The sequence below is a fragment of the Hemitrygon akajei genome, chromosome 1 (assembly GCF_048418815.1).
Source record: "Hemitrygon akajei chromosome 1, sHemAka1.3, whole genome shotgun sequence".
NCBI lineage: Eukaryota > Metazoa > Chordata > Chondrichthyes > Myliobatiformes > Dasyatidae > Hemitrygon > Hemitrygon akajei.
Window position 1 is genome coordinate 179383435 of NC_133124.1, and position 24994 is coordinate 179408428.

The following is a 24994-nucleotide window of genomic DNA, read 5'->3' on the forward strand; positions in this document are numbered from 1 at the left end:
ACCTTGGCCCCTCCTGCCCCGTTTGTTGCGAGAATGCAGAGGAAGTTAGTGGACTTCTTCTGGGGCAACAGGAAACACTGGGTCTCTGCAGCGGTCTTGAGTCTCCCAGTGGGAGAGGGCGGACAGTCGCTGGTGTGCGTTCGAACGCGACTGGCGGCTCTCCGCCTCAGGACTCTGCAGAGATTCCTGGACGCCGAGCACCCTCCCAGGTGGCACGTGTTGGCGACTTTCTTCCTCCGGAGGGGCTGCTGTCTTCACGAAGACATGCGGCTACCACCGGCGGGCGTCAGCCGTACTGCTTTGCGGAGTCTGCCCGGCTTCTATCAGGACCTACTGAGAGTCTGGAACATGGTCGCCTCAGGCCGGGAATCCCCTCCTCAGGCGGAGGGCGGGGTTCTGGCCGACCCTTGCCCTACCTCAGTGGATGTCAGTGCGGCTAAGTTGTGTGGACCGACTCAGGCCGAGCTGCTTGTCGGGCCCAGACCCCGCAATCTTCTCCGGGAGCCGTGTCCACACAACTTGAGCCGTCTCTCATCGATACCCACAGTCCCATTCAGGGATGCAAGTAGGAGGTATTTGTATGGGCTGCTGCTCCACACCCTCCACTTCCTTGCCCTTGTCCACCGTCCCGACACGCCATGGCGGTCGGTCTTTCCACCCGGAGGTGAGGCGGGTCCCCACTGGAAGTCCCTTTAGGAGGGGGTTCTTCCCATGCACCTGGGGGATCTCGGCTGGAGGGTGCTGCATAGAGCGGTGCCCTGCAATAAGTTTTTTAGTTTGTACATGGATCTCCCACCCGCATGCCACTTCTGCGGGCTGGAGGAGACCGTGTACCACATGTACATGGAGTGTGCGAGGCTGCAGCCTCTTCTTGCGTATTTGCGTGGGCTGCTTCTCGCCTTCTGGCTGCATTTTAGCCCCACCCTGTTTATATATGGTCATCCAGTAAGGAAGGGGGCATGGAGGGATGAGGATGTCCTAGTCAACTTGCTCCTTGGGCTGGCGAAATCCGCCATCCGAGGGTCTTGGAAACGGGTGGCGGGAGGATCTCCCCGGGCAGACTGCCTGGCAATGTTTAGGGGGTATGTTCGTGCCCGCGTAAATATTGAAAAAGAACACGCGCAGTCCACGGCGACCTTAGAGGAGTTTCGAGACCGTTGGGCTCCGCGGGGTGTAAATGCCATCGTGGATAGAGATGGCAACATTTTGGTGTAATGTCTATTGTCTAGTTGTAGTGAAGTAATTGTGTTTGCCACTGTTTTGTATATATTGTATAGCACCGATATTTGTAATAAAGGATTTTGTTAAAAAAAAAAGGGTCAGACACAGAGTGAAGCTCCCTCCACACCGTCCCATCACACACTCCCGGGATCAGACACAGAGTGAAACTCCCTCCACATTGTCCCATCACACACTCCCAGGGTCAGACACAGAGTGAATCTCCCTCCACACCGCCCCATCACACACTCCTGGGGTCAGACACAGAGTGAAGCTCCCTCCGCACAGTCCCATCACACACTCCCGGGGTCAGACACAGAGTGAAGCTCCCTCCGTACAGTCCCATCACACACTCCCGGGGTCAGACACAGAGTGAAGCTCCCTCCGCACCATCCCATCACACACTCCCGGAGTCAGACACAGAATGAAGCTCCCTCCGCACCGTCCCATCACACACTTCCGGGGTCAGACACAGAGTGAGGCTCCCTCCGCACCGTCCCATCACACACTCCCAGGGTCAGACACAGAATGAAGCTCCCATCACACATTGGGTTGGACACAAGAGTGAAACTGGCAGATGTTGAAATGAGACAAATGTATTTATCAGATCAATGAAGACATGAACACAAACTCCATCTAAATAGAAAACATATACTTTAATAACCTTCCTAACCACCCCCCCAAAAAAAAACCAGACAGCAGCAAAGAGAGATTTGATGCTACATCAGAATTTGAGGTGGTCTCATTGGGTGCAGAGACAACTCCCGGCAGCCTTGGAACGAAGCAGGAAGAGTGGCCATGGTACAACCACTAGGAACATCTCCAGCTACCCTCCACCTTCACCGTGGCTGCAGAACCATCAGCAATGTCTCCAGCTGGCTTCCTCCTACCCATCCACCCTCACAGAGGGCACAGAACCATCAGCAATGTCTCCAGCCACCCTCTGCCCACCTATTCACCGTCACAGTAGGGTGCTGAACCCACAGGATACTCAGCCGAGCTGCAGTTTGAGAGGATTGGGAGGAGAGATTGGTTGCGGGCACTCCCGGTAGCACAAGATGGTTCCTCCTTCTCCCTTCCCCTTCCCACCACCAGCTGGAGTTGCAGAACCAAACCTTCCCATCATATTGTAAAGATTCACTCTAAATTTGACCCAGACCCTGCCCTCTCTGAAGGGCCTTGAGATGCTCTGGTGATGCCCCTCTCGAGCTGCCTGCATATCGGATATGAACAGGAAGCCACCGAGAGCAGTGGGAATGAGCCAGTTCCAGCATGGGTACATCTCTCTCCACCAATGCGGAACATCTACAAGAGGAGGTGTCTCAGGAAGGTGACATCAGGGACCCCTACCCTCTTCTCAATGCTGCCATCAAGCAGGAGGTACAGGAGCCTAAAGACACACACCTCAAGGTTCAACAACAGATTCCTCCCCACCGCCATCAGGTTGTTGAACCCATCTGAAAACCCCAACATTACCTCAGAATCTATTTCCCTCCACAAGCACTAATTTTGTTCATCAAACTGTTTATTCTCCTCCATAGGTGCTGTGTTCCTCGAGCATTTTGTGGATGTTACTAATCTCATGGGGTTTTCTTTGTGTTTGTGGTTCCTGGGAGTTTTGTATAATTTAGCTTATAATGTACTGTGCTGCTGATTTTCATGGCATTGAGACCCTGGGAACATGAGCCCATGGCAAAAACTTGAAACTCAAAGGGTGTGTGAAAGAGGGCCACATAATCTATGTGGGAGAGCAAGCAGGTGAAGGAAAGAGCGGTCTCACTGACCTGGGGACCGAGGGAGAGAGGGAAGCTGTAGGGTGCTCCTGGCTCTTCTGTGCCCACAACCTGCTGCGGTTCGAGGGGGGAGGGGAGGGGTTGGGGAGAGCAGGCAGGCGGAAATGTCCCACCCCTCCTGGGTATAAGGATCCCCATACACCCCCATCCCGCCTCTCTCCCGAACTCTGGTGGGACAGGGAATCCATACTCCAGAGGAGAGCCCATGCTGAGCTTCGGGGCAGGTTTTATGTGGGGCTTGCACCCACTTGAAGTCCCACCAGGGAGGTTGCTTCCCATCTATCTCAACCCCCTCCCAGGATGAGGTCATGGGGGGGGCAAGGGAGTCTGTATAAGGGTCAGAGATGGGAAGGCATAAATTGTAGAGATTCTGCAGATGCTTGAAATCTTGAGCAACACGTTGGAGGAACTCAGCAAGCCAGGCAGCATCTGAAAATGAATAAATAGTCGACCTTCCGGGCCAAAATGCTTCATCAGGACTGGAAAGGGAGGGGAAGGATGCCAGATTAAGAAGGGGAAAGGAGGGGAAGGAGTACAAGATGGCGGGTGATAGGTGACACTATGTGAGGGTGAGTGAGGGAAGGGAAGGTGAGAGGTGGAAGAGGCAAAGGGCGAAGAAGGAAGAATCTGATAGAAGACAGGGCATCAGAGGGAGGTGATGGGTAGGTGAGGAAAAGAGAACACGTGAGAGGGGAATGAGAATGGGGAATAATAAAAATCATGAGATGGGGAGATATTTCTTGACCCACAGGGTTGAGGGGTTTGGGGGCTCTTTCACAGAGGGTCCATCACTGAATTCATTTGGAAGCTGGATGGATGTTCAGGGGAATGAGGATGAGGTAGAAATTCGGCAGTGGTCAGGTGGAACAGCCATGAGGGTCAGAGAGAGAGGGACAAGGGGGTTGGTGGGTGGGCAGTCTATCTGCCCTGAGTGGGGAAAAGGGAGGTCTGAGGGGGAGGGCATTAGGGGATGGGTGGAGCCTCTGTACAACAGCACCCACTCCTTGGCCAGCTTGCTAGAAACCCTCACTGGAGAAGCCATTCTGCAAATTTTGGGGCTGCTAGTGGTCAGAAGGGAGGATAAGAACCTGACAGTCCCTCAGCAGAGACTCACCGGGCTGGCTGAAATCGACAGAGCTGGTGCGGGGATGTGGGGGTTAAGAGCTAACCCCCGGGGGTGTGCATTGGTCTGCTGATGGGGTGGGGAAGGTGTGAGGGACCGGAGACGAGGAAGAGAAAGGTTGTGGGTCCTCTCATGCTGAAGTCCACTCAGAGAGTCGGCTGAGAAATAGTCCCGTGTTTTAACGTGAAGGGTTGTCGGAAAACCTCTGTGGCACTGCCCTCGGGCCCAGTCATATGTAACAGGCATACAGGTAGGTCTCCTCCAGCCTCCAGTCTGGGGGCACCTCCTCGGGCTTGTGTGACTTGATGTGCTTCTGCATGGAGGCGAGGCTGGAACAAAACAGGCGGCAGATGGTGCACTGGTAGGGCAGGGCGCCATTGTGGGTCCTCAGGTGCTTGATCATGGCCGAGTAGTCGCGAGAGCGCTGGCGGCATAGCTTACATTCAAAAGGCTTCTCACCTGGGTGGTAAAAGACAGGATAGTTACACTCTCCCTCACACACACACTCACACCTCTGTGTTCTCGGGTCAACCTCCAGTTGTCATCACTGGCATGTATCACAGCTATACAGCATAGAAACAGGCTCTTCAGCCCAACTCTTCCATGTCAAACAAGGTGCCTGCCCAAGTTAGAAACAACACGAGATGCTGCAGTTGCTGGAAATGCAGAGTAACACACACAAAATGCTGGAGAAACTCAGCTGGTCAGACAGTGTCTATGGTCAGAGTAACACACACAAAATGCTGGAGAAACTCAGCAGGTCAGACAGTGTCTATGGTCAGAGTAACACACACAAAATGCTGGAGAAACTCAGCAGGTCAGACAGTGTCTATGGTCAGAGTAACACACACAAAATGCTGGAGAAACTCAGCAGGTCAGACAGTGTCTATGGTCAGAGTAACACACACAAAATGCTGGAGAAACTCAGCAGGTCAGACAGTGTCTATGGTCAGAGTAACACACACAAAATGCTGGTGAAACTCAGCAGGTCAGACAGTGTCTATGGTCAGAGTAACACACACAAAATGCTGGAGAAACTCAGCAGGTCAGACAGTGTCTATGGTCAGAGTAACACACACAAAATGCTGGAGAAACTCAGCGCAAAAGGCAACATCTACAGAAGGGATTAAACAGTTCACTGGAGCGCTGGACGCTGAGGGGTGACCCGATGAGGCTTATGAGAGGCATAGACAGAGTAGACAGGGTTGAAATGGGAAGTCACGGTGCAGCTGTATAAAACGTTGGTTTAGCCTGCGATTGATTTGTAGTTCTGGTCACTCCAAGGATGTGGAAACTTTGGAGAGGGTGCAAAAGAGGCTCACCAGGGTGCTGGCTGGATAAGAGGGTGTGAGCTGTAGGAAAAAATTGGACAAACTTGGGTTGTTTTCTCTGGAACAGCTAAGGCTAAGTGGAGACCTGATAGAAGTTTATAAGATTATGAGAAGCAGAAATAGACTCTATGGTCCTGATGAAGGGTCTTGGCCAAAATTGTCAACTGTTTTGAGGCATAGTGGTTAGGAATAGTCAGCATGGCTTTGTCAAAGGCAGGTCGTGCCTTATGAGCGTGATTGAATTTTTTGAGGATGTGACTAAACACATTGATGAAGGTAGAGCCGTAAATGTAGTGTAAATGGATTTCAGCAAGGCATTTGATAAGGTACCCCATGCAAGGCTTATTGAGAAAGTAAGGAGACATGGGATCCAAGGGGGCATTGCTTTGTGGATCCAGAAATGGCTTGCCCACAGAAGGCAAAGAGTGGTTGTAGTTGGGTCATATTCTGCATGGAGGTCGGTCACCAGTGGTGTGCCTCAGGGATCTGTTCTGGGACCCCCTTCGTGATTTTTATAAATGACCTGGATGAGGAAGTGAAGGGGTGGGTTAGTAAATTTGCTGATGACACAAAGGTTGGGGGTGTTGTGGATAGTGTGGAGGGCTGTCAGAGGTTACAGCGGGACATTGATAGGATGCAAAACTGGGCTGACAAGTGGCAGATGGAGTTCAACCCAGATAAGTGTGAGGTGGTTCACTTAGGTAGGTCAAATATGACGGCAGAATATAGTATTAGTGGAAAGACTCTTGGCAGTGTGGAGGATCAGAGGGACCTTGGGGTCCGAGTCCATAGGACACTCAAAGCTGCTGCGCAGGTTGACTCTGTGGTTAAGAAGGCATACGGTGCATTGGCCTTCATCAATCTTGGGATTGAGTTTAAGAGCCAAGAGGTAATGTTACAGCTATATAGGACCCTGGTCAGACCCCATTTGGAGAACTGTGTTCAGTTCTGGTAGCCTCATCACAGGAAGGATGTGGAAGCCATAGAAAGGGTGCAGAGGAGATTTACAAGGATGTTGCCTGGATTGGGGAGCATGCCTTATGAGAATAGGTTGAGTGAACTCGGCCTTTTCTCCTTGGAGCGATGGAGGATGAGAGGTGACCTGATAGAGGTGTACAAGATGATAAGAGGCATTGATCGTGTGGATAGTCAGAGGCTCTTTCCCATGGCTACCACAAGAGGGCAGTTTTAAGGTGATTGGAATTAGGTACAGAGGAGATGTCAGGGGTAATTTTTTTATGCAGAGAGTGGTGAGTTCATGGAATGAGCTGCCAGCGACGGTGGTGGAGCTGGATACAATACGATAGGGTCTTTTAAGAGCCTCCTGGATTGGTACATGGAGCTTAGAAAAGTAGAGGGCTATGGGTAACCCTAGGTAATTTCTAAGTAAGGACATGTTTGGCACAGCTTTGTGGGCTAAAGGGCCTGTATTGTGCTGTAGGTTTTCTATGTTTCTATGTTTATTCCCCTCTAGAGATGCTGCCTGACTTGATGAGTTCCTCCACGTGTTTGTGTTTTGTATGTGTTGCTGAAAATTTCCAGCATCTGCAGAATCACATGTGTATGCTGGACCTGGCTAAGGTAGCCATTCAGGAGTCCAAGATCCCTCATCAGGACTTCGAGTTATCTGAGTTGGTCCACTGCGTCTTCGCTTGACCCATGGTCTTCTAAACATTTCCTAACATATAACATCAGAATCAGCCTTGTTATTACTGATGTGTTTTGCTGCAGCATTCCAGTACAAAACATTTTAAAATTACTATGTTACAATACAAAATGTAAAATATTATAAATATTAATTATGTTAAGATGTACCTGCCTCTACCACATCCTCTGGCAGCTCGTTCCACAACCCACCACCTTCTGGGTGAAGTTGCCCAAGGCCAGCTTTTAAATCTTTACCCTCTCACCTAAACTGTGGGACAAAAGACTGTGACCATCCACTTTGTTTATGCCCCTCATGGATTTATAAAACTCTCTAAGGGCACCCTTACTCCTAGGAAAACTGTCTCAGCTTGTCCAGTCTCTCCTCCAGTTCCGGTAACATCCTCCTGAATCTTTCCTGTACCCTCTCTAGATCAATGACATCCTTCCTAGAGCTGGGTGACCAGAACCACACACAATACTCCAAGTACAACATCTTGTACAGCTGTAACGTGACATCCCAACTCCTGTACTCAGTGCCTTCATGTGCCAAACACCTTTCTCACCTGCGTCACCACTGTCAAAGAGCCATGTACCTAAACCCCTGGGTCCCCCTGTTCCCAGGGCCCTGCTGCTCACTGTGCAACTCCTGACCCGGCTTAACTTCACAAAATACAACCCCTCGCATTCCACCTACCAATCTTTGGCCCACTTCCCCAGCTGACTGAGCTCCAGTTCTAACCACAGACAACATTCTTCACCGTTCATCACACCTTCTATTCTGGCGTCATCCACAAGCTTACTTTCACATCCAAATCGTTAATCCAGATGACAGATACAACAGTAGTCCCAACATCAATCCCTGCTCAAGCCTCAAGTGGAAAAACTCTTCACTACCACTAAACTCTACATTGTAGATGAATGAAAAGTGGAGGAGTATGTTGGAGGGAAGGGTTACATTGATCTCGGAGTAGGATAACATTGTGAGCTGAAGTGCCTGTACTGTGATATACTATTCTAGGTTCTATTGCATGCATCATCCTCTGATCCCCTCCCATCACCAAGACCATTCTGTATCTAATTGGCCAGTTCACCCTGGATACCATGTGATCCAACTTTGAAGACTAGCCTACCCTGTGGGACCTTGTCAAAAGCTTTGCAGAAATCCATGTAGATAGCGTCTACAGTCCTGCCTTCATCAGTCCTCTTACGACTTCCAGTACACAAACCTATGCTGAAGGTCCTGAATCAGTCCCTGCCCTTTCCAAATGCTGATAGGTCCCGTCTCTCAGAATCCCCTCCAGTAACTTTCCCACAGTGCATATTACTCACACAGGCTTGTAGTTCCCGGTTGGTCTTGCAGCCCTTCTTTTATTTATAAAGATACAGCATGGAGCAGGCCCTTCGAACCGCACCCTCCAGCATCCCCTGATTAACCCTAGACAATTTACAATGCCCAATTAACCTACTAACCAGAATGTCTTTGTACTGTGGGAGAAAACCAGAGCACTGGGAGGAAACCCACATATTCCACAGGGAGGATGCATAGGCTCTTAAAGATTACATCAGAGTTGAACTCTGAACTCTGACACCCCATCACGCTAACCACTACACTAACATGGTGCCTTTATTCTTAAATAAAGGCATAACATTGGTAACCCTCTGGTCATCCAGCTCCTCACCCATGGCTAACGATAATACAAATGTCTCTGTGGTTCATTGCCTCAAGGTCTGAAGTCAGGCTCCGTGGAGATGTGTGAGTCCGGGCATGGCTGGAGAAGGAGTGTGGGATATCTGCCGGCTGGCTGAAGGTGTTCTGGGACTGGTGGACAGTGTGAGGGCTTGGCGTGTACCCTGAATGTAGAGGAGACTTGGTTTTCTAGCAGCTACCACTAGGTGGCAATGCTGGTGCACAACAGGGTTCCTACCATTCAGTGAAATGCATTGCAACGCACACAAAATGCTGGAGAAACTCAGCAGACCAGGCAACATCTATGGAAAAGAGTACAGTCGACGTTTCCGGCCAAAATCCTTCAGCACGACTCAGCTTCTACTCTTTTTCATAGATGCTGCCCGGCCTGCTGAGTTCCTCCAACATTTTGTGTGTGTTGCTTGGATTTCCAGCATCTGCAGATTTTCTCTTGTCAGTGAAACGCGTCGTTAGTGTCGATGATAATCACAGTCCGAGGATGTGCTGGGCAGCCCACCAGTGCCTCCATGTTTCTAGCACCAATATAACATGCCCACAACTCACTGAATCTAATGCAGGCAAGGATATACCCTGGGAAGTGTCAATCGGGCAGAATCTGTGAATGCCCACCACATAGACCCATGAATGGCCACCCTGTCCAGACGTAGGAGCCCTCCCGATTGATTCATCCCTCTTCTACAATGAAGATCAGAAGCTCATGGCTGAAGTGCAGACGGACCTTGAGGAGCCACGCCACAGCAGTGTAGCAATTAGCATAGCCAAACGCTTCCTTTCCTGCCACGGTCTGTGAGGAGTTGTATGTCCTCCCCGTGACAGTGTGGGTTTCCTGCGGATGCTCCAGTTTCCTCTCACATTCTAAAGACGTACTGGTTAGGACTAGTGAGTTGAGGGTAGGCTGTGTTGACACCAGAATCACGGCAACACTTGCGGCAAAAGGAAGCATTTCATTGTATTTTTCAATGCTTTGAGGTATGTATGACAAATGAAGATAATATTTAATCTGGGTCCACAACCTCTCATAAATTACATGGGACACAGACACCTCTCGGCCAAAGAAATAGTAGGAGTCCAGTGATAAATCTCACCCACTGTATCTGGGCGGACAGCACAAGGACACTCTCCTCCCCACAACAGGATAAATCTCTCCCACTGTACCTGGGCGGACAGCACAAGGACACTCTCCTCCCCACAACGGGATAAATCTCACCCACTGTACCTGGGCGGACAGCACAAGGACACTCTCCTCCCCACAACAGGATAAATCTCTCCCACTGTACCTGGGCGGACAGCACAAGGACACTCTACTCCCCACAACAGGATAAATCTCTCCCACTGTACCTGGGCGGACAGCACAAGGACACCACCCTCCTCCCCACAACGGGATAAATCTCACCCACTGTATCTGGGCGGACAGCACAAGGACACTCTCCTCCCCACAACAGGATAAATCTCTCCCACTGTACCTGGGCGGACAGCACAAGGACACTCTCCTCCCCACAACAGGATAAATCTCACCCACTGTACCTGGGCGGACAGCACAAGGACACTCTCCTCCCCACAACAGGATAAATCTCTCCCACTGTACCTGGGCGGACAGCACAAGGACACTCTCCTCCCCACAACAGGATAAATCTCACCCACTGTACCTGGGCGGACAGCACAAGGACACTCTCCTCCCCACAACGGGATAAATCTCTCCCACTGTACCTGGGCGGACAGCACAAGGACACCACCCTCCTCCCCACAACGGGATAAATCTCACCCACTGTATCTGGGCGGACAGCACAAGGACACTCTCCTCCCCACAACAGGATAAATCTCTCCCACTGTACCTGGGCGGACAGCACAAGGACACTCTCCTCCCCACAACAGGATAAATCTCACCCACTGTACCTGGGCGGACAGCACAAGGACACTCTCCTCCCCACAACGGGATAAATCTCTCCCACTGTACCTGGACGGACAGCACAAGGACACCACCCTCCTCCCCACAACGGGATAAATCTCACCCACTGTATCTGGGCGGACAGCACAAGGACACTCTCCTCCCCACAACAGGATAAATCTCTCCCACTGTACCTGGGCGGACAGCACAAGGACACTCTCCTCCCCACAACAGGATAAATCTCACCCACTGTACCTGGGCGGACAGCACAAGGACACTCTCCTCCCCACAACAGGATAAATCTCACCCACTGTACCTGGGCGGACAGCACAAGGACACTCTCCTCCCCACAACAGGATAAATCTCACCCACTGTACCTGGGCGGACAGCACAAGGACACTCTCCTCCCCACAACAGGATAAATCTCACCCACTGTACCTGGGTGGACAGCACAAGGACACCCTCCTCCCCACAACGGGATAAATCTCACCCACTGTACCTGGGTGGACAGCACAAGAACACTCTCCTCCCCACAACGGGATAAATCTCACCCACTGTACCTGGGCGGACAGCACAAGGACACCACCCTCCTCCCCACAACGGGATAAATCTCTCCCACTGTACCTGGGCGGACAGCACAAGGACACCACCCTCCTCCCCACAACGGGATAAATCTCACCCACTGTACCTGGGCGGACAGCACAAGGACACTCTCCTCCCCACAACGGGATAAATCTCTCCCACTGTACCTGGGCGGACAGCACAAGGACACTCTCCTCCCCACAACAGGATAAATCTCACCCACTGTACCTGGGCGGACAGCACAAGGACACCCTCCTCCCCACAACGGGATAAATCTCTCCCACTGTACCTGGGCGGACAGCACAAGGACACCCTCCTCCCCACAACGGGATAAATCTCACCCACTGTACCTGGGCAGACAGCACAAGGACACCCTCCTCCCCACAACGGGATAAATCTCACCCACTGTACCTGGACAGACAGCACAAGGACACCCTCCTCCCCACAGTGGATAAATCTCTCCCACTGTACCTGGGCGGACAGCACAAGGACACCCTCCTCCCCACAACAGGATAAATCTCACCCACTGTACCTGGGCGGACAGCACAAGGACACTCTCCTCCCCACAACAGGATAAATCTCACCCACTGTACCTGGGCAGACAGCACAAGGACACCCTCCTCCCCACAACGGGATAAATCTCACCCACTGTACCTGGACAGACAGCACAAGGACACCCTCCTCCCCACAGTGGATAAATCTCTCCCACTGTACCTGGGCGGACAGCACAAGGACACCCTCCTCCCCACAACAGGATAAATCTCACCCACTGTACCTGGGCGGACAGCACAAGGACACCCTCCTCCCCACAACGGGATAAATCTCACCCACTGTACCTGGGCGGACAGCACAAGGACACCCTCCTCCCCAGAAAGGGATAAATCTCACCCACTGTACCTGGGTGGACAGCACAAGGACACCCTCCTCCCCAGAAAGGGATAAATCTCACCCACTGTACCTGGGCGGACAGCACAAGGACACCCTCCTCCCCACAACGGGATAAATCTCACCCACTGTACCTGGACGGACAGCACAAGGACACTCTCCTCCCCACAACAGGATAAATCTCACCCACTGTACCTGGACGGACAGCACAAGGACACTCTCCTCCCCACAACAGGATAAATCTCACCCACTGTACCTGGGCTGACAGCACAAGGACAACCTGCTCCCCACAACGGGATAAATCTCACCCACTGTACCTGGGCGGACAGCACAAGGACACCCTCCTCCCCACAACGGGATAAATCTCACCCACTGTACCTGGGCGGACAGCACAAGGACACCCTCCTCCCCACAACGGGATAAATCTCACCCACTGTACCTGGGCGGACAGCACAAGGACAACCTCCTCCCCACAACGGGATAAATCTCACCCACTGTACCTGGGCGGACAGCACAAGGACACCCTCCTCCCCACAACTGGATAAATCTCACCCACTGTACCTGGACGGACAGCACAAGGACACCCTCCTCCCCACAACGGGATAAATCTCACCCACTGTACCTGGGCGGACAGCACAAGGACAACCTCCTCCCCACAAGGGGATAAATCTCACCCATTGTACCTGGGCGGACAGCACAAGGACAACCTCCTCCCCACAACGGGATAAATCTCACCCACTGTACCTGGGCGGACAGCACAAGGACACCCTCCTCCCCACAACTGGATAAATCTCACCCACTGTACCTGGACGGACAGCACAAGGACACCCTCCTCCCCACAACGGGATAAATCTCACCCACTGTACCTGGGCGGACAGCACAAGGACAACCTCCTCCCCACAACGGGATAAATCTCTCCCACTGTACCTGGGCGGACAGCACAAGGACACCCTCCTCCCCACAACTGGATAAATCTCACCCACTGTACCTGGACGGACAGCACAAGGACACCCTCCTCCCCACAACGGGATAAATCTCACCCACTGTACCTGGGCGGACAGCACAAGGACAACCTCCTCCCCACAAGGGGATAAATCTCACCCACTGTACCTGGGCGGACAGCACGAGGACACTCTCCTCCCCACAAGGGGATAAATCTCACCCACTGTACCTGGGCGGACAGCACAAGGACACCACCCTCCTGCCCACAACGGGATAAATCTCACCCACTGCACCTGGGCGGACAGCACAAGGACACCCTCCTCTCCACGGCGGATAAATCTCACCCACTGTACATGGGCGGACAACACAAGGACACCCTCCTCCCCACAACGGGATAAATCTCACCCACTGTACCTGGGCGGACAGCACAAGGACACCCTCCTCCCCACAACGGGATAAATCTCACCCACTGTACCTGGGCGGACAGCACAAGGACACCCTCCTCCCCACAACGGGATAAATCTCACCCACTGTACCTGGGCGGACAGCACAAGGACAACCTCCTCCCCACAACGGGATAAATCTCACCCACTGTACCTGGGCGGACAGCACAAGGACAACCTCCTCCCCACAACGGGATAAATCTCACCCACTGTACCTGGGCGGACAGCACAAGGACACCCTCCTCCCCACAACGGGATAAATCTCACCCACTGTACCTGGGCGGACAGCACAAGGACAACCTGCTCCCCACAACGGGATAAATCTCACCCACTGTACCTGGGCGGACAGCACAAGGACACTCTCCTCCCCACAACGGGATAAATCTCACCCACTGTACCTGGGCGGACAGCACAAGGACACTCTCCTCCCCACAACGGGATAAATCTCACCCACTGTACCTGGGCGGACAGCACAAGGACACCACCCTCCTCCCCACAACGGGATAAATCTCACCCACTGTACCTGGGCGGACAGCACAAGGACAACCTCCTCCCCACAACGGGATAAATCTCACCCACTGTACCTGGGCGGACAGCACAAGGACACCACCCTCCCCTCAACAGATAAATCTCACCCACTGTACCTGGGCGGACAGCACAAGGACACCACCCTCCTCCCCACAACGGGATAAATCTCACCCACTGTACCTGGGCGGACAGCACAAGGACACCATCCTCCACACAACGGGATAAATCTCACCCACTGTACCTGGACGGACAGCACAAGGACACCCTCCTCCCCACAACGGGATAAATCTCACCTACTGTACCTGAGCGGACAGCACAAGGACAACACCCTCCCCACAACGGGATAAATCTCACCCACTGTACCTGGGCAGACAGCACAAGGACACCAACCTCCCCACAATGGGATAAATCACACCCACTGTACCTGGGCAGACAGCACAAGGACACCCTCCTCCCCACAACGGGATAAATCTCACCCACTGTACCTGGGCGGACAGCACAAGGACACTCTCCTCCCCACAACGGGATAAATCTCACCCACTGTACCTGGACGGACAGCACAAGGACACCACCCTCCCCACAACAGGATAAATCTCACCCACTGTACCTGGGCGGACAGCACAAGGACACCCTCCTCCCCAGAAAGGGATAAATCTCACCCACTGTACCTGGGCGGACAGCACAAGGACACCCTCCTCCCCACAACGGGATAAATCTCACCCACTGTACCTGGGCGGACAGCACAAGGACAACCTCCTCCCCACAACGGGATAAATCTCACCCACTGTACCTGGGCGGACAGCACAAGGACAACCTCCTCCCCACAACGGGATAAATCTCACCCACTGTACCTGGGCGGACAGCACAAGGACACCCTCCTCCCCACAACGGGATAAATCTCACCCACTGTACCTGGGCGGACAGCACAAGGACAACCTGCTCCCCACAACGGGATAAATCTCACCCACTGTACCTGGGCGGACAGCACAAGGACACTCTCCTCCCCACAACGGGATAAATCTCACCCACTGTACCTGGGCGGACAGCACAAGGACACTCTCCTCCCCACAACGGGATAAATCTCACCCACTGTACCTGGGCGGACAGCACAAGGACACCACCCTCCTCCCCACAACGGGATAAATCTCACCCACTGTACCTGGGCGGACAGCACAAGGACAACCTCCTCCCCACAACGGGATAAATCTCACCCACTGTACCTGGGCGGACAGCACAAGGACACCACCCTCCCCTCAACAGATAAATCTCACCCACTGTACCTGGGCGGACAGCACAAGGACACCACCCTCCTCCCCACAACGGGATAAATCTCACCCACTGTACCTGGGCGGACAGCACAAGGACACCATCCTCCACACAACGGGATAAATCTCACCCACTGTACCTGGACGGACAGCACAAGGACACCCTCCTCCCCACAACGGGATAAATCTCACCTACTGTACCTGAGCGGACAGCACAAGGACAACACCCTCCCCACAACGGGATAAATCTCACCCACTGTACCTGGGCAGACAGCACAAGGACACCAACCTCCCCACAATGGGATAAATCACACCCACTGTACCTGGGCAGACAGCACAAGGACACCCTCCTCCCCACAACGGGATAAATCTCACCCACTGTACCTGGGCGGACAGCACAAGGACACCCTCCTCCCCAGAAAGGGATAAATCTCACCCACTGTACCTGGGTGGACAGCACAAGGACACCCTCCTCCCCACAACGGGATAAATCTCACCTACTGTACCTGGACGGACAGCACAAGGACACCCACCTCCCCACAACGGGATAAATCTCACCCACTGTACCTGGGCGGAGAGCACAAGGACACTCTCCTCCCCACAACAGGATAAATCTCACCCACTGTACCTGGGCGGACAGCACAAGTACACCCTCCTCCCCACAACGGGATAAATCTCACCCACTGTACCTGGGCGGACAGCACAAGGACACTCTCCTCCCCACAACGGGATAAATCTCACCCACTGTACCTGGGCGGACAGCACAAGGACACCCTCCTCCCCAGAAAGGGATAAATCTCACCCACTGTACCTGGGTGGACAGCACAAGGACACCCTCCTCCCCAGAAAGGGATAAATCTCACCCACTGTACCTGGGCGGACAGCACAAGGACACCCTCCTCCCCACAACGGGATAAATCTCACCCACTGTACCTGGGCGGACAGCACAAGGACACCCTCCTCCCCACAACGGGATAAATCTCACCCACTGTACCTGGACAGACAGCACAAGGACACTCTCCTCCCCACAACAGGATAAATCTCACCCACTGTACCTGGACGGACAGCACAAGGACACTCTCCTCCCCACAACAGGATAAATCTCACCCACTGTACCTGGGCGGACAGCACAAGGACAACCTGCTCCCCACAACGGGATAAATCTCACCCACTGTACCTGGGCGGACAGCACAAGGACACCCTCCTCCCAACAACGGGATAAATCTCACCCACTGTACCTGGGCGGACAGCACAAGGACACCCTCCTCCCCACAACTGGATAAATCTCACCCACTGTACCTGGACGGACAGCACAAGGACACCCTCCTCCCCACAACGGGATAAATCTCACCCACTGTACCTGGGCGGACAGCACAAGGACACCCTCCTCCCCACAACGGGATAAATCTCACCCACTGTACCTGGGCGGACAGCACAAGGACACCCTCCTCCCCACAACGGGATAAATCTCACCCACTGTACCTGGGCGGACAGCACAAGGACACCCTCCTCCCCACAACGGGATAAATCTCACCCACTGTACCTGGGTGGTCAGCACAAGGACACTCTCCTCCCCACAACGGGATAAATCTCACCCACTGTACCTGGGCGGACAGCACAAGGACACCCTCCTCCCCACAACGGGATAAATCTCACCCACTGTACCTGGGTGGTCAGCACAAGGACACTCTCCTCCCCACAACGGGATAAATCTCACCCACTGTACCTGGGTGGTCAGCACAAGGACACTCTCCTCCCCACAACGGGATAAATCTCACCCACTGTACCTGGACGGACAGCACAAGGACACTCTCCTCCCCACAACAGGATAAATCTCACCCACTGTACCTGGGTGGTCAGCACAAGGACACTCTCCTCCCCACAACGGGATAAATCTCACCAACTGTACCTGGACGGACAGCACAAGGACACTCTCCTCCCCACAACGGGATAAATCTCACCCACTGTACCTGGGCGGACAGCACAAGGACACCCTCCTCCCCACAACGGGATAAATCTCACCCACTGTACCTGGGCGGACAGCACAAGGACACCCTCCTCCCCACAACGGGATAAATCTCGCCCACTGTACATGGGTGGTCAGCACAAGGACACTCTCCTCCCCACAACGGGATAAATCTCACCAACTGTACCAGGACGGACAGCACAAGGACACTCTCCTCCCCACAACAGGATAAATCTCACCAACTGTACCTGGACGGACAGCACAAGGACACTCCCCTCCCCACAACAGGATAAATCTCACCCACTGTACCTGGGCGGACAGCACAAGGACAACCTCCTCCCCACAACGGGATAAATCTCACCCACTGTACCTGGGTGGACAGCACAAGGACACCACCCTCCCCACAACGGGATAAATCTCACCCACTGTACCTGGGTGGACAGCACAAGGACACTCTCCTCCCCACAGTGGATAAATCTCTCCCACTGTACCTGGGCGGACAGCACAAGGACACCACCCTCCCCACAACGGGATAAATCTCACCCACTGTACCTGGGCGGACAGCACAAGGACACCACCCTCCCCACAACGGGATAAATCTCACCCACTGTACCTGGGTGGACAGCACAAGGACACTCTCCTCCCCACAGTGGATAAATCTCTCCCACTGTACCTGGGCAGACAGCACACCACCCTCCCCACAACGGGATAAATCTCACCCACTGTACCTGGGTGGACAGCACAAGGACACTCTCCTCCCCACAGTGGATAAATCTCTCCCACTGTACCTGGGCGGACAGCACAAGGACAACCTCCTCCCCACAACGGGATAAATCACACCCACTGTACCTGGGCGGACAGCACAAGGACACCACCCTCCCCACAACGGGATAAATCTCTCCCACTGTACCTGGGTGGACAGCACAAGGACACTCTCCTCCCCACAGTGGATAAATCTCTCCCACTGTACCTGGACGGACAGCACAAGGACACCACCTCCTCCCCAGAATGGGATAAATCTCTCCCACTGTACCTGGGCGGACAGCACAAGGACAACCTCCTCCCCACAGCGGGATAAACCTCACCCACTGTACCTGGGCGGACAGCACAAGGACACCCTCCTCCCCAGAACGGGATAAATCTCACCCACTGTACCTGGGCGGACAGCACAAGGACACCCTCCTCCCCAGAACGGGATAAATCTCACCCACTGTACCTGGGCGGACAGCACAAGGACACCCTCCTCCCCACAACGGGATAAATCTCACCCACTGTACCTGGGCGGACAGCACAAGGACAACCTGCTCCCCACAACGGGATAAATCTCACCTACTGTACCTGGACGGACAGCACAAGGACACCACCCTCCCCACAACAGGATAAATCTCACCCACTGTACCTGGGCGGACAGCACAAGGACACCACCCTCCTCCCCACAACGGGATAAATCTCACCCACTGTACCTGGGCGGAGAGCATAAGGACACCACCCTCCCCACAACGGGATAAATCTCACCCACTGTACCTGGGCGGACAGCACAAGGACAACCTCCTCCCCACAACGGGATAAATCTCACCCACTGTACCTGGGCGGACAGCACAAGGACACCCTCCTCCCCACAACGGGATAAATCTCACCTACTGTACCTCAGCGGACAGCACAAGGACAACACCCTCCCCACAACGGGATAAATCTCACCCACTGTACCTGGGCAGACAGCACAAGGACACCAACCTCCCCACAATGGGATAAATCACACCCACTGTACCTGGGCAGACAGCACAAGGACACCCTCCTCCCCACAACGGGATAAATCTCACCCACTGTACCTGGGCGGACAGCACAAGGACACCCTCCTCCCCACAACGGGATAAATCTCACCCACTGTACCTGGGCGGACAGCACAAGGACACCACCCTCCTCCCCACAACGGGATAAATCTCACCCACTGTACCTGGACGGACAGCACAAGGACACCCTCCTCCCCACAACGGGATAAATCTCACCCACTGTACCTGGACGGACAGCACAAGGACACCCTCCTCCCCACAACAGGATAAATCTCACCCACTGTACCTGGGCGGACAGCACAAGGACACCACCCTCCTCCCCACAACGGGATAAATCTCACCCACTGTACCTGGACGGACAGCACAAGGACACTCTCCTCCCCACAACGGGATAAATCTCACCTACTGTACCTGAGCGGACAGCACAAGGACACTCTCCTCCCCACAACGGGATAAATCTCACCTACTGTACCTGAGCGGACAGCACAAGGACACCCTCCTCCCCACAACGGGATAAATCTCACCCACTGTACCTGGACGGACAGCACAAGGACACCACCCTCCCCACAACAGGATAAATCTCACCCACTGTACCTGGGCGGACAGCACAAGGACACCCTCCTCCCCAGAAAGGGATAAATCTCACCCACTGTACCTGGGTGGACAGCACAAGGACACCCTCCTCCCCACAACGGGATAAATCTCACCTACTGTACCTGGACGGACAGCACAAGGACACCCTCCTCCCCACAACGGGATAAATCTCACCCACTGTACCTGGGCGGAGAGCACAAGGACACTCTCCTCCCCAGAACGGGATAAATCTCACCCATTGTACCTGGGCAGACAGCACAAGTACACCCTCCTCCCCACAACGGGATAAATCTCACCCACTGTACCTGGGCGGACAGCACAAGGACACCCTCCTCCCCAGAAAGGGATAAATCTCACCCACTGTACCTGGGTGGACAGCACAAGGACACCCTCCTCCCCAGAAAGGGATAAATCTCACCCACTGTACCTGGGCGGACAGCACAAGGACACCCTCCTCCCCACAACGGGATAAATCTCACCCCACTGTACCTGGACGGACAGCACAAGGACACTCTCCTCCCCACAACAGGATAAATCTCACCCACTGTACCTGGACGGACAGCACAAGGACACTCTCCTCCCCACAACAGGATAAATCTCACCCACTGTACCTGGGCGGACAGCACAAGGACAACCTGCTCCCCACAACGGGATAAATCTCACCCACTGTACCTGGGCGGACAGCACAAGGACACCCTCCTCCCCACAACGGGATAAATCTCACCCACTGTACCTGGGCGGACAGCACAAGGACACCCTCCTCCCCACAACGGGATAAATCTCACCCACTGTACCTGGGCGGACAGCACAAGGACACCCTCCTCCCCACAACGGGATAAATCTCACCCACTGTACCTGGGCGGACAGCACAAGGACACCCCCCTCCCCACAACGGGATAAATCTCACCCACTGTACCTGGGTGGTCAGCACAAGGACACTCTCCTCCCCACAACGGGATAAATCTCACCAACTGTACCTGGACGGACAGCACAAGGACACTCTCCTCCCCACAACAGGATAAATCTCACCCACTGTACCTGGGTGGTCAGCACAAGGACACTCTCCTCCCCACAACGGGATAAATCTCACCAACTGTACCTGGACGGACAGCACAAGGACACTCTCCTCCCCACAACGGGATAAATCTCACCCACTGTACCTGGGCGGACAGCACAAGGACACCCTCCTCCCCACAACGGGATAAATCTCACCCACTGTACCTGGGCGGACAGCACAAGGACACCCTCCTCCCCACAACGGGATAAATCTCACCCACTGTACCTGGGCGGACAGCACAAGGACACCCTCCTCCCCACAACGGGATAAATCTCACCCACTGTACCTGGGCGGACAGCACAAGGACACCCTCCTCCCCACAACGGGATAAATCTCACCCACTGTACCTGGGCGGACAGCACAAGGACACCCTCCTCCCCACAACGGGATAAATCTCACCCACTGTACCTGGGCGGTCAGCACAAGGACACTCTCCTCCCCACAACGGGATAAATCTCACCAACTGTACCTGGACGGACAGCACAAGGACACTCTCCTCCCCACAACGGGATAAATCTCACCAACTGTACCTGGACGGACAGCACAAGGACACTCTCCTCCCCACAACGCGATAAATCTCACCTACTGTACCTGGACGGACAGCACAAGGACACTCTCCTCCCCACAACGGGATAAATCTCACCCACTGTACCTGGGTGGTCAGCACAAGGACACTCTCCTCCCCACAACGGGATAAATCTCACCAACTGTACCTGGACGGACAGCACAAGGACACTCTCCTCCCCACAACAGGATAAATCTCACCCACTGTACCTGGGCGGACAGCACAAGGACACCACCCTCCCCACAACGGGATAAATCTCACCCACTGTACCTGGGTGGACAGCACAAGGACACTCTCCTCCCCACAGTGGATAAATCTCTCCCACTGTACCTGGGCGGACAGCACAAGGACAACCTCCTCCCCACAACGGGATAAATCACACCTACTGTACCTGGGTGGACAGCACAAGGACACCACCCTCCCCACAACGGGATAAATCTCACCCACTGTACCTGGGTGGACAGCACAAGGACACTCTCCTCCCCACAGTGGATAAATCTCTCCCACTGTACCTGGGCGGACAGCACAAGGACACCCTCCTCCCCACAGTGGATAAATCTCTCCCACTGTACCTGGGCGGACAGCACAAGGACAACCTCCTCCCCACAACGGGATAAATCTCAGCCACTGTACCTGGGTGGACAGCACAAGGACACCACCCTCCCCACAACGGGATAAATCTCACCTACTGTACCTGGACGGACTGCACAAGGACACCACCCTCCCCACAACGGGATAAATCTCACCCACTGTACCTGGGCGGAGAGCACAAGGACACCACCCTCCCCACAACGGGATAAATCTCACCCACTCTACCTGGGTGGACAGCACAAGGACACCACCCTCCTCCCCACAACGGGATAAATCTCACCCACTGTACCTGGGCGGACAGCACAAGGACACCCTCCTCCCCAGAAAGGGATAAATCTCACCCACTGTACCTGGGTGGACAGCACAAGGACACCACCCTCCCCACAACGGGATAAATCTCACCTACTGTACCTGGGTGGACAGCACAAGGACACTCTTCTCCCCACAACGGGATAAATCACACCTACTGTACCTGGGTGGACAGCACAAGGACACCACCCTCCCCACAACGGGATAAATCTCACCTACTGTACCTGGGTGGACAGCACAAGGACACTCTCCTCCCCACAACGGGATAAATCTCACCTACTGTACCTGGGTGGACAGCACAAGGACACTCTCCTCCCCACAACGGGATAAATCACACCTACTGTACCTGGGTGGACAGCACAAGGACACTACCCTCCCCACAACGGGATAAATCTCACCTACTGTACCTGGGTGGACAGCACAAGGACACCACCCTCCCCACAATGGGATAAATCTCACCCACTGTACCTGGGCAGACAGCACAAGGACAACCTCCTCCCCACAACGGGATAAATCTCACCTACTGTACCTGGGCGGACAGCACAAGGACACCCTCCTCCCCACAACGGGATAAATCTCACCCACTGAACCTGGGCGGACAGCACAAGGACACCCTCCTCCCCACAGTGAATAAATCTCACCCACTGAACCTAGGGTCCAGGTACCCGTGCAGCATATAAAAGAGCAGCTGCCCCTTCCCCTCTGTCCACCCCTCCTCACCGGTGTGGATCCTGAGGTGCGTCTCCAGCTGGTGCTTTAGGCTGAACCGCTTGTGGCAATGGCCGCACCGGAAGGGTTTCTCGCTCTGCTGAGACCGCCGATTTCCGCCGGGCGCCTCCCCGTGGTGGAACCGATGGGGGCAGCAGGTGCACAGCTGTGGAGGGTCTCCTGAGGGAGAGAGTGAGGCGAGAGTCTCTCAGTATTATTTGTTTATTATTGACTAGTGAAAATGATCTATTATTATTACTGTATCTGCACTATTTCTCAATGTTTGCACACTGGTTGTCAGTCTGTGTGTGTAGTTTTTCATTGATTCTGTTCTATTTCTTCATTCCATTGTGAATACCTGCAACAGACTGAATGTCAGGGTAGTATATGGAGGGAAGGAGTGGGGAGGGGGGGAAGAGGTTGGGGGAAGGGAGGAGGGAGAAGGGGGGAGATGGGGAGGGGGGAGAGGGTGGAGAGGGGAGAGGGAGAGGCGGAGAGGGGTGGGAGGGGGAAGGGGAGAGTGGAGAGGTGGAGAGTGGAGAGGGTGAGAGGGGGGAGAGGGTGGGACGGGGAAGGGGAGGGGTGGGAGAGGGGAGAGGGTGGAGAGGGTGAGGGGGGAGAGGGTGAGGGGGAGGGGAGGGGGAGAGGGGAAGGGGTGGTGAGAGGGTGAGGAGGGGGGAGAGGAGAAGAGGGGAGAGGGTGGTGAGGGGGAGAGGGTGAGGGTGGAAGGGAGAGAGGGTGAGGGTGGAGGGGAGAGAGGGTGAGGGTGGAGGGATGGGAGAGGTGGAGAGGGGAGAGGGGAGGGTGAGGAGGGAGAGGTGGAGAGGGTGGAGAGGGGAGGGGAGGAGGAGGGGGTGGGGTTGGGAGATGGGAAAGGTTGGGGGGGAGAGGGTGGAGGGGGAGGTTGCGGGGGGAGAGAGTAGAGAGCGGAGAGGATGAGAGGGGAGCATATAGAGGGTGAAGAACACTGTCGACGTTTCCCGCTGTGTTGGGAAAGAAGCTGACAACATAACCCTTTCGCATTACAATTGGCTATTTCTTTGTTCTAATCGTGTTGTTTCTTATAAAAGTTATTTTCTTGTGAATTCTGCTTTTCCGGCGTTCTGGCCTGTGTTGCTACTGCAAGTAAGTTTCTCACTGCACCTGTACGTACAAGGACTTGTATATGACAATCAACTCTGCTTTAACTTACTCTACTGTGGGATCCAGCCCTCCCCTGCCAGCTCTTGCTTCACCCATTTCTCCATCTTTTTACACTGACTCTCTCTCTCCAGACCCATGAAGGATCTCATCCGAAATGTCAATTGTTCACAGAGGATGCCTGACCCACTGTGTTCCTCAAGAACTTTGTGCGTTGCTCCAGATTCAAGCATCTGCACTGCCTTGTGTCTCCATAAAACACAGGAGCAGAATTGGGGGACATTTGGCCCATCAAGTATGCTCCATCATTCAATAATTAACCCATCAATTTCTGCCTTTAACACACCCATTGACTTGCTCCACCCTCCCTCTGAGGCATTGAATTCCACGGATTCACCACCTTCTGGCTAAAGAAATTCCCCCTCATCTCAGTTCTGAGATGGACTTCCTTATATTCTGAGGCAGTACGCTCAGATCCCAGTCTCTCCCACTACACGAAATGTTCTCTCCATTTCTGCTCTGTCCAATATGTGGGAGGTTTCAATGAGATTTCTTCCCCTTCTCTCCTTCTGAACCATCTTGCTGTTATAATACATTTATGTATTTTAAGGCAAAACTCTATCACTGTAAAATACAACAAAGTAAGTCAAATCAATGACTGTGCTCTTGTCAATATGCCAACTTTACAACAAAACTTTATTGCTATTAATCAGCCTGCAACTGTACTGCCCTAAGTTAGACTTATTGACACTCTGCTGCCAACCAGCTCACACGTATACACCCGGTCAGAATGCCCTGCAGCCCCCCCAACCCCCCACCCAGCCTGACGCCCCAACTCATAGGCACACTCTCACCCTGCACTGGTCACTTTTTGTTTATTACTGGGGTTGAGTGGGATCCGGGAACAGTCATGATGGAATGATG

General features: G+C 53.9%; 1 protein-coding gene across 1 annotated transcript in view; it reads right to left on the reverse strand.

The window, feature by feature from the left end:
• Positions 1-1855: 1855 nt before the first annotated feature.
• The window catches only part of zbtb32 (zinc finger and BTB domain containing 32), a 76834-nt gene continuing 53695 nt past the window's right edge, over positions 1856-24994 (reverse strand). The window contains exons 5-6 of the mRNA XM_073055488.1: positions 22943-23110; positions 1856-4593 (exon numbers count right to left, since the gene is read on the reverse strand). Of these exons, the coding sequence (XP_072911589.1) occupies positions 4364-4593; positions 22943-23110 (398 nt within the window). The 3' untranslated portion in view covers positions 1856-4363. The remainder of the gene's footprint in view (positions 4594-22942; positions 23111-24994) is intronic.